The sequence below is a fragment of the Haliaeetus albicilla genome, chromosome 22 (genome assembly GCF_947461875.1).
Source record: "Haliaeetus albicilla chromosome 22, bHalAlb1.1, whole genome shotgun sequence".
Classification (NCBI taxonomy): Eukaryota; Metazoa; Chordata; class Aves; order Accipitriformes; family Accipitridae; genus Haliaeetus; species Haliaeetus albicilla.
Window position 1 is genome coordinate 16,834,117 of NC_091504.1, and position 11,071 is coordinate 16,845,187.

General features: G+C 42.9%; 1 protein-coding gene across 2 annotated transcripts; it reads right to left on the reverse strand.

Moving 5' to 3' along the window:
• Positions 1-6,717: 6,717 nt before the first annotated feature.
• On the reverse strand, positions 6,718-11,068 carry COQ7 (coenzyme Q7, hydroxylase). Of its 2 annotated transcripts, XM_069810057.1 has the most exons (6): positions 10,668-11,068; positions 10,275-10,474; positions 9,764-9,878; positions 9,513-9,652; positions 8,017-8,085; positions 6,718-7,316 (listed from the first exon to the last, which is right to left on the reverse strand). In XM_069810057.1, the coding sequence occupies exons 1-6, from the start codon at positions 11,059-11,061 to the stop codon at positions 7,239-7,241; spliced, it is 996 nt and encodes a 331-aa protein (XP_069666158.1). In that variant the 5' UTR covers positions 11,062-11,068; the 3' UTR covers positions 6,718-7,238. The 2 variants fall into 2 exon arrangements, with proteins under 2 accessions (XP_069666158.1, XP_069666159.1); XM_069810058.1 differs by lacking the exons at positions 6,718-7,316; positions 8,017-8,085 and adding an exon at positions 8,751-9,390.
• Positions 11,069-11,071: the final 3 nt, after the last annotated feature.

The window sequence follows — 11,071 nt, forward strand, 5'->3', positions numbered from 1 at the left end:
AGGAGAGCGGGAGTCTGCTGTGCCTGCCTAAGGATCCACAGCCGTTGGCGTGGGCAGACTTTGGACAACACATCCGGAGAGCAGAGGCTCTACTGCGTTTCAGCATCCGGGCACTAGTCCTGCGAAAGCAAGTTGTGTGTGTTCTCCTTCCTCAGGAGCCGGGTGCCGTCTCTGGAGTGTGTCTCTGCCCCCACAGGAGGGAGGAAACTATCAGCAAGATGAGAGACAGCTTTAAATTAGACATAGGCTAGTGTTTAAAGAGGAAATTTACCTTAATCCAGAGATAGCAACAAAGATCAACAGGACCAAGTCATCTGCCTTGGCACTGCACGTCTGTCTGCTTCTACAAGCAAATGCTTTTCACTCCACTAAATGTTTTATCCATTTGCATACTCAGTTAGCAGTCTCTGACTATACAGCTGCCCTCAAACCACAAACTTGGGAGAAATTCATGACAGCTTGCTAAAATGCAGCTGGCAGAGCTTGACTTCAAAATGCATCACAAAAAAATTCAAATCCCGCTCACCCGCTGCTGCCTCTGCTCTGACCCAAGCAGTCCCTGGCAGGTGGCTGGCCAGTGGCCACAAAGAAAACAGAAAAGCACTTCTAGTGCCAGAAATAATCTAGTGCCAGAAAATATATTTTAAATGGCAAAAACACCCACTGTGTGTGTGACTTGCTTTTGTTAATACCTTGGTCTGCACATGTCTGTCTGTACCATCAAATCAATAAATCCATCTGTCCTAGGCACAGGTAACATTAAAAAACAAATCACTGACATGCAAACAGTTGGGTAGAAAATACCTGCAGGGAAAGAAGACAGCTTCAGGCATTCCTATGAAGCCTGCAGTCTAAAATAAATAGTGAGACTGTCAAGGTGGTCACTAGATGCATCTCTTACTTTCCTCTGTGCCAGGTCAGGAACCAGGGGTTGCAAGAAGAGCTACAGCCCTGCACCCTCCTTCCTGGGGACACAGTCCTGCCAGGAGGTACCTTTTGCTGTGAAAGCCATGACTGCAGTGGAAACACAGCAGGAACGATGCCGCCGTAAGAGGAGGAGAGAAACGCACCCCAATCCATGCCCGGTTTCCCACCACCTTGCTCACCGCCTCCGAGGCTGCTCCTTAGCACAGGGCTTGGTGGAAGACACATACACTGGGAAGGTAAGAACTGAATGATCTAATAGTCACCTAAAACCACTCAAAGAGTATTTACCAAGGTAGCGGAGCCAAAACCTTCTCCATGGTGCCACATGACATAACAAGCAGCAGCAGCCCATCTTGGAAGGTTCAGGATGGATGGGGGTCGGTGGGGGGAAGCATCACTGGTAGGGTAATACAGCACTGAACGGGCTGCTCATAGAGGCTGTGGAATTTCTGTCCTTGGAGGTTTTCATCACCTGGCTAGACAAAAATCACAGCTGACCTGCTTTAGTGCTGGCTGCAGTCCTGCCTCCAGCGGGAGGTTGGACGAGGTGACCTCCGGAGCTCCCTTCCTGCGTGATTCCTGGGCTTCCATCAGAACATCATTTACTTCCAGTTAAGAACAAGCACAAGTACAGGCAGTGCCATGGCCTTAATTTGTGAAACAAAGATATTTAGCACAAAAAAAATTAAAAATCTTTTTTAATATCAGCATAGGTGTATTCATCTGCATCTTAACGTGATGAAATAATGATGCTGCCATAAGCTGTATTACTGGACACAGAGGTGCCATCCCCTGGTCTGCTTAGGTTTGGGTTCTGCTCTGTAAAACTGTAGTATAAGGTGGTACTTCTCGAAAACACCTGAAATGAACTGGAGGCTGCATTTATTGAAAGCACCTAATGACAACAAATGGAATTTTCCTTCTAACACAGTCATTTTAGAGAGCTGTTACCCACAGAACCTGTTCCAATTAACTGTTAATTCACTTACTCAACATCAGATCAGCCCCCCAACTCTAAACAGGAGTGTCAGCAAGTTTTCTTCAATGCAAGTTAAGTTCTGTCACTCTGGGAGTACAACTGCAAAGCTGCTGTCATTCTCCTAAATCTATTCAGATTTTTCATCTCAGCCACACTGGGGAAACTGAATTATCAAATAGAAAAATGGTATCTTTACACAATCTCATCCCTTATCACACACATTCCTCCTTTAAACTGGCCAATATTTCTGACTTAACCCTTTAAGCTCCCCAAGCTGAAAATATGTGCAGAATTCAATGCAAGTGTCATGCCACAACTTTGAAGCTAGTGACAAAAAACAACTGGCTCACAATTTGAAATTATATCTTTCCTGAAGTCAAGAAGCAAGGCAGACACAAGGGACTGTATAGATTAAATAACCCCTAAAATGCTAAGAAAAAATAGAGACATACAATCCACATCATCCCCAGCATAGAAATTGTATGGCATATCCTCGGTCTGTATCAAGCCTAACTCTATTATGCTCAAGTGAGCCACACAGTTTTATTCCAGACAACAATCAAGCCCATTGGATCTGATATTTCTTCTATCTGTAATATTTATCATCTCAGACAAAGATATAGCTCTCTGCCAAACAATCTTATGAGTCCCATTTTACATAACTCATGGCGTAAGTCCATTCAGCTTATGTCAGCATCACCACATTAATCACAGCCATGGGGGATTTGATTTTTGCCTAGCCTAGCTGTGGCAGTAAGAGGCTGAAACACGTAGTGGCACAGCCAGACCTACACCGCTGTGGCATCATGTGCACCTTGCCACCCTGGTAGCTTTCTAGAGCTGTTACTAATGGGTGACAGATCTTCAGAGCCGCTTTGAATTTTCATAACCATCCTTCTTACTTTGTGAGACAGAGCTGCCGTTGCCTGTTTGCTTTCCTTTGCTGGGTTCTCTTCCACCCAAGCCAAGGCAGTGCCTACAGACGGTGCAGAGATCCTGCTTCAGAGCTGTCAGAGCATCAGAAAAAGCCCCAATGCTCAGCACAAGGACCGCACCATCTGGCTGTGTCACTCGCCTCCAAGCACCTTCATTACCTTAATCTCTGACTCAGAGCAGCTTTGGAGAATAGGGGCCAGATCATCCCCAGCACTGATTGCAGGAGAAAACAGCAAGGGGTGAGATGCTGATCAAGGAGCAGATAACAGCCCTATAGTGCTATGCACACACAGATGGATACTCTCTGCTCCTCCTCACTGAAAAATAAAACTCTCTCTCCTTCTGGAGGAGAAAATCAGGATCAAGCCCTTGGTTATCACAGGAGTGAGAAGAAGCCCTCATTACTTTGAAGGGAAGGATTTAATCCCACTGCATATTACAAGACCCAAATGACATGCTTATCTTATGGCTCAGAAGGGAGCCCCAAAACCCAAAGGCATGGTGAAGACCCTGTCATCTTCCCCACTCCCTGTTTTGAAAATGCAGCTTTCCACAGCCTCCCTGTCTGATCCAAGTTCCTTTTCCTCTGTCAACATGACCAGAGTTCATCGAGAATGACTATGACAACAGACTTGTATAAGCTATATACTTTGGCCTCTGCCTGCCGTTAACCCCTGCCGGGATGGCTGACATCAGTCAGCTTTAGTTCTGCCTCAAAATAACATAAAAAAGAAACTGCAGCCTTGTAGCAGCTGTACAATAGAAGTTCTGTACAGCACTTGAACATCTCTAGTCCTTTTGTGACCTCTACCACCTTTTGTAGTCTTTCAAAAGCTGAAACAGGTTTTTAAACAAAACAAAACAAAAAAAATCCCTTTTGCATGAGGAAAATGAAAAGCAACTCCATTTTCTATGTTAAACAACAAAAAAAGAGTAACTGCCAGTGAGCAGGGAAATGCACACCCAATGGAAGTGGCAGAACAGCTCACCCACACTTTAATGGATGGGCACAAATATGCCGCTCCAGTAAAAAGAAGGAACAAATCCTGCTTGGGAGCATAAAGCAGAGTTGTTCTCCCGATTCATATTTTATGCTCACAGCTAGAGACAATATTACTGTCTGACAGCCTACTCAAATGTGCAGGATGTTTTCAGCTGCTGAGGACAAAGAACTTGCTGTGAGCACTTTCACAGTTACTGCAGATACGGCCAAACACACTGACCTCACATGGTGATTTCCTGGTATTTGATGTTCCCAGCCTTTGGCCAAACTAAACGCATTAAAAATGAGATTTGTCTCTTAAATGTTGTTCCCCCAAGTGAGCAGTGTGTGATGGTCTCGGAGGCCACCTGTATCTTGGACAAAGGATCACATGAACGCTTCTCTACGTCAGCAGCAAATCCCACAACTGTTGGACACCACCACAGACCACTTTCTTGGAGAATATCAGGCTTCAGCTGAGTATCATCTATCTAGGAAAGCCCCACAGATGCCTTGTCCAGTATTCAATCCTGATGTAACGGCTAAGAAACCAGGAAACTGTCTGGCTTGGTTTCCAGTTTGTATCACAAGACCATTGTATGCATGGGTGTGCAACTTCCAGCTTTGAGTCAAAACATACTGTTGCCCTCCCTCCCCAGCTCTAATAATGGACTTATAAAAGATGCTGTCCCATGCTGCCTCTGTTATTAAAGACTTTACAATGGATTATTCATCAAGCAATCTTTTTTCCCTCTTTTTACTCAATTATTAAAGTCCATGACTTACATGACTGCACTGCATGTTCTTTCAACACCACTTGTTACCCCTTTAGCCACTTCAATTAACCATTCTTTTGTGCTGATTCCTCTTCTCCAAATTACCTAGGAATTTTCTGCATGCCAGCATACTGAATGGTTTAGAGAAATTAAGGCAAGAAATCTGCTAGATGTAACTTTCGTTCAGAGAATCAGTCAAGTTAGGGAAGATACTGTGTTAGTCTAATACGACATACCTTTAGTAAACTCAAGTTTACAGGCAAGCTGCTCGCAACTGTCTGGGGCTGAGGCAAGTAAAACGAGAATCCCTTAGAGCCATCTTCTTATTAGGCAGTCCCTGAGAAATCTGGGATTTAGCTTTGAGTTCCTCAAGTCAAGTTATTCCAGTAGGTGTGCAAACCAGTCACAGATAGGAGAACCAACTACTACTTTGTTTGGACAATGTAAATAACATCAGTAGTTTGAGTGTAACCAGGCCATACTTGCAATGGTGTGATAGAAATTATTTTTAAAGAATGTATAAAGTATCAGTCATAATAAATCATACAGGAGTTTCTATACTAAGATTTAACCTTCAGTCTAACCTCCTACACAAAAAAAAAAAAAGGTAAATAATCCTCTTTAAGAAGTCTTTCATGTCAAATTACACACCCATCAGTACAAACACAGAGCTACTCAAAAAGGTAGACTCAGGTGTTCCTGGATTAAAGGCTGTCTGAAGCCTCAGCAAGCTCCCAGGTGCTTGGATTTGAGATGCTCCGAGATGCTCCCACAGGTCTCAGATTCCTGGCAGCAACTCCACACTTCTTATCCTCCTCTGGTCTCAAAGCAGCAACAAAGTCAGTTCATAGCATCTGGCCAGCACAACAGAACTGGAACCAGCACACAGCAAAGCTTCATCAAATTACTTAACTGGCCTCAATATAACTGTGGAGCTTTGCCATATAAGGTAAAAGTCAAGATTGGCAACGGTGGCCCCACTCCTTATGACAGTAACGGGCAACACTTGCTACTGTTTTATTTCTTGATTTCCAATTCTCTCCTTTTCAACTAGGTTTATACCCATTACATCCTGCATCCATAGCTGACCTGTTCAATTAGTTATACCCCACTGCCTGGGCTAAGAAATACTGACTTCTAATACATCATAGCTTTTAACCAGAAAACAAGATGCAAGAAATTCTGCTCCCTGATCTGTCAAGCTTAACTACTCTTACTAAGAAAAAAAGCCAAACAAACAAAACAAAACCCACAAACCTGCAGAAAGTGGAAAACCTGTAAAATTGGGAAAAAAGTTAGCTTATGGGACATAAGCAAGCTGCGTCTCCCCAAAGTTTTAGAAGTGTGGATATAAGGGGAAAAGCATGGGGATACATGCTTTCTATGTGACCCACAATTTTATTCATAGGGTTTCCCTCCCTTACCATATATAGTCAACAGATGATACTTCTCAGCTATAAAAATGGAAGTCTCTCACAGGGACTTTAAATGTTTGTCTCAAAATATCAGCATCTTCTATATTATCCATATGTATTTGGAAAGTTATCCTATTTCCATAATGTTACAATAGGAAAAGAATGGTCAGGATGTTCTTAAGATATAAAGAACATGAGACACAATCTTGCACGAAGTCCCTTTCATCCCTACAAGTCTAAGACATTCTAATTCCATTGCTGTACTTTTACCATCTTCAATTAGCATTTAACAGAACAGACATGCACAACTTTGTCTTTTTTATTTCTATTGCTCCATGCCAGGATGCCAGCAGAAAGCGTGGAGAAATTGTTCTAACATGGAGAAAGCAAGAGTGTCTCTATTCAAGAGTCAATGAAGACTAGAAGCAAAGTAAGATAAACTTGAAAGCTCTAACAGAATATTAAGTGCAATTCCACAGGTGCTCCAAGTTGCTCTCTCCACCAGCTTTGTATCAGGGATCAATTCCTTACACACACACTCACAACAACCACCCCCCCAAAAAAACCCCTCAAACCCACAAAGACAAAAAACCAAACCACACAACAAAAAAAAAAAAAACAAAAAAAGAAAAATTCTACTTAAATAAAGAATTCAGTATTGAGCCTGAAAAAAAACCAGAAAACCACAAACAAGTCTTCAAATAAAAGTCTTATAATACCAATCTTTATTCAAGACAGACTGAAAAGAAATACTTACTAGTACTTCATTTACTTACCCTGAAAACAGAACTCAAAAATATCCTACTTAGTATTAACCACTTTAAAATGAGCTGATGAGCTCCAGCTTATTTCAAGTACATATAAATTTGAAGGCAACAGAAAATGTATTTATCATTTTTATGTGTGTGTATCTATACACAAACATATATTATATATATAAATCATGTATATACATACATATTTTGCTGCCACCTTGTGAACAGTCTCTGAATAAGGAGGTTTAGTTCATACAGGCCCAATTCTGCCATTTTCATTCACATTTACCTCAAGTGACTTTAATATAGACACTTTTTGAACAGGTACTCAATGTGACAAAGAATGGCTGAATCAGACACTTAGTGAAGAAAACTTTAAAAGGCTGAATAAAATAATTACTAGTCTTGTGCAATTTCCGTACACTTTTGTGTCACAGTTTATTGCCACAAACATTATGGAAAATATCACTAAATTCTTTCTGATAAAAATATTGCAGCTTTGCATCCAAGTTGTATAGCTGTCTTCAAAACTGAATAAGCTGGTGCCTGTAAAACAAAGAATAAAAGATTAAATACATCTAATGAAGTATTTTGTTTGAACCAGATTGTGGTAAGGAGTAGTAAGCATTATCTAATAAAATAAAAACAAAAAAACCCCAAAACAAAGCGAACCACAGAAACAAGAAAACCCAAACCACCAAAGCACACCTGCATTCGTAGTCTAATCTACCTTACAGAAAACTAAATTAAAAACTATCAACCCTGTGGAACGTTCCCACAAATGTAAGACAAGTGAAAAAAGAGGAGAGAAGTCACACTTTCCTCATATGGTATTCAAGGGAGCACAGAATTTAGTTCAGTATTTCACACTTCCTAACATGGTTGTGTTTGCCTACCAAGATGATGCCTCAAGTTGTCAGCTGTATGGATAGCACTTATTAGCCTTATCTTCAAAAATGTTTAATCTAAACTTAAAATAAAATTAAAAACTGCTCAGAGGACACCTCTCAGGAAGACACAATCACTTTAACACTTGAAATGAGCTCCAACAGATTCAATTCTGTTCTAGAAAAATGAAAGCTATAATATGCAGTGTTTTCTTACATTTATCATTGGGAAAGAATATCAAGCACCTTATTTTCTATTTCTCAAATAAAGAACTACATCATGGTCACTGGATAAGGAAAATAAGAATATCACATCTACATCCTCACTAATGGTGCCAACTAGTTAACATTGTACTTACTGCTTCTGCATCATGCTCAAGCCCAATGTCATGGTGCTCCCGTTCATCATCTCGAAATTGCTTTATTATCTTTAAAAACAGCAGTTAATTAGCAAGTCTACTTGGCAAAGAAATCAAGGCAGCTAGTATACAAAACTATATGCTGTTGACCATTGCATGCACCAGGACAGGCATCTGAGGCCCAGGTCTCTCAAAACCTTCTCAAAGACCTGAATTTGCAATTCAGCAAGAAGGGAATTATTTACAGCATTCCTCAAACATAAAGTTCTTCTAATATTCTCAGAAAAAAAAGTCTTTAAAAACTAAGCTGCTGGTTAACATATCACTGTGTTTTTAACTGTTTCAAGAAAATCTATAGTCATAGTAACTCATAGCACTAATTAGTTTCACACATACAAATTATTCTGACAATTTAAATAATGAGATTAAGGTCCCTGCCTTGCCAGATAATCAGTAAGGGTGTTTCCCTGTAAGCCAACAGGGCTTTTGTCCATTCTAGTGTACTCTAAAGAACACTATTTTTCTCTTCTAATTTTTCAACTGGGACAAAAAGGTTTAAAGATTTTTCTCTTGAGATATTTGCAGATAACTAGGATTGCTTAATAGAGTGCTCAGAGTTTACAGACAGCCAAGCATTGTCCCTATGCAATAGGTTCACATTGCTTTTGGTTTCATCGCTAGTCCTCCTCATATTGACACTGTAAATAACCTTGCTGCTTAGCTTTTTCTCTTCATTTTGTGCCCTCTCAGTTTATAGTCTTTATTTGCAGGGGTAGTATTTCCCTTGTGCACCTCAGCACAACCTGGGTTACTTCAGATACAATTTCTGCAACAAGAAGACACATTTGGAGTAACCAGACTTGGCTACATGTTAAACTAAGCACAACTGAACATAGTCAGCAGAGATAGAAACGAACATGGGGACCCTAAAGCAAGCTCCCACCAAACAGCACACAAACGAGCTCAATGTGCTGTTTGCGGAAACAGGTCAGTCTCTGACAAGCACCCTACAGGAATGTGTCCCAGTTTGATGCCTAAAATACCTGGGAAATAATTTTCTTGCAGAGCTAACAAACATTAGCTCCTTACACGCTCTGAACAGTATTCAAGACTAGAACTATATAATCATATCCCGTATAAGCAAAATGTTACTACACTTATCTTCTCCTTTTGTTTCCCCTCTAAAGCCTTCCTTTCAATTAAAAGTAATCAAAATTAAAGCATAGTTCTCTCAATCAAAAGGGAAATGCTGAATTACTGAAAGCATGCTGAAGCTAATCCAACATACATTTTAAATTTTGGTGCTTGATCAATTCAGTGCTGCTGAAGGAAAAAACATCCTTTTAACTTAAAGTTTCTGTTGACTTGAACATTCTAAGTGATAGAACAAAAAAGAACTACTGTAAGTTCTATGAGCATATTATTTTAAAAGACTAAAGTCACATTAGATAATTCAATGAATTGGTTAAACTACTTTTAGAGTCATACTTAAATACCTGCAGTAGTTCTTTGTACTTTTCTGGATCTTCTTCCATAAGAGTTCGGATCTGGCTATTGTAGTGATCCGATATACTCTCTTCCACTGCCACTGTGCAAGCCATTGCACCTTTCTTTCCAAGTAAAGCACTTCCAGCCCCTGTGATTGTGGTACCAAGCATATGCAAACAATGAAATCTGAAGCAATACAAGTAATTTACACATTTAAAGGCTTCATAAAATAACAATAACAGTAATAACACAAACTCACCTAAAACAAAACCTGCTACATTCCAAAAAGGCAATAAAACAGTAGGACGAACTCTGTATGCAACCATTAGTTCATTGAACTTTTTCAGGTGGTCTTTTTCTTGATTCCACATTTGCTGCAAAAGAGCCAGATCACAGTAAAATACAAAACCAGAAAAATTAAAGATTTCCAGTAAAACTAATAAACCAAAAAAACCCCAAACAGCTTAGGCCCCTCACACTTTAACCGCAGAGGTAACGCTATTCACATCACAGAAAGGAAAAGGTGACAAAGGGCAGATGAGGATAGTTATAAACAGGCAACATAAAAACATTCGCAAAATAGGAGTCTCTATGACAATACCGCAGCAACTGTAGTATTGGTAACTCCCTTATCAAGTAATCCCGCTACTCTTTATAAACCCACGTGTTTAGAAAAAGACGTACAGCTGTCACCTTACAACTTCATGCGACCACTGTTAACCAAACGCACGTTAACCGGAAACACAGCGATGGCTTTTAGGTCCACTAACCTGGATAATCGGTCCCACACTCGATCTACCCAGGACGGCCATCTGCCCCGCATAAATGCGGTTTGCCCCGTACTCCCCCGCATGGTCCACCCGGATGATGCGGTCTATGACGGGCTTGTTGATGCCCTCCAGACTCACCCGCGTGCTGCAGAGCCTGAGGGAAACCCCTCCGGCGGGCAAAGGCCATCTCCCCCGGAGACCTGCCGGAGAGACAAAGGTGACGCGAGCTCTGCCGCCGCCCAGCCCCCGGCCGAGGCGGGCGGCTGCCCCTCGCGGGGCCGGGAGGCCTGAGGCGGCCCCGGGGCGGCGGTGCGAGGCCCGCGGCCGTCGTTCAGGGCGGCACCCCCACAGGCTGGGGGGTGGGCCGGCGCGGGAGCAGCTCCGAGCCCCTACCCGCCCCGCAGCGGAGGGGCCGGCTCGGCCCCAGCCAGCGCCACACGGCCGGAGCCACGGCGGCGGCCACCTCCATCCCGCTGACCCCGACGCCTCCGCCGGCGCGTCGCGCCGCCCCGACGTCATCGCCGCGGGCGGCCTCCCTCCCCATCACGGTTCCGATTGGCTCCCCCGCGCCGCCGCACTGGAGAGCGGAGCTGTCAGTCAGGGCCGGCGTCCCCCGGCTGCCGTGGGAACGGGGGCGGGGCGACCTCCGGAGGTGGGAGGGGGCGCTCCCCCGAGCGGCAGCGCCAGACGCCCCCTGGCGGCGCGGAGGTGCTAGCGGCCGGCGGCGCCAGCTGGGGGCCCTGAGGGCCCGGAAAGGCCGGTCAAAGGAAACCCGCTCAAAAAACATCAGGCGTCAT

Coding starts and splice junctions, on each gene's coding strand:
- COQ7 (XM_069810057.1), bottom strand. CDS start 11,061: ATGTTTTTTGAGCGGGTTTCCTTTGACCGGCCTTTCCGGGCCCTCAGG. Junction 10,475..10,667: donor GCCCCTCCGCTGCGGGGCGG/GTAGGGGCTCGG, acceptor TCTCTCCGGCAG/GTCTCCGGGGGAGATGGCCT. Junction 7,317..8,016: donor TTGAGCATGATGCAGAAGCA/GTAAGTACAATG, acceptor TTTGTTTTACAG/GCACCAGCTTATTCAGTTTT.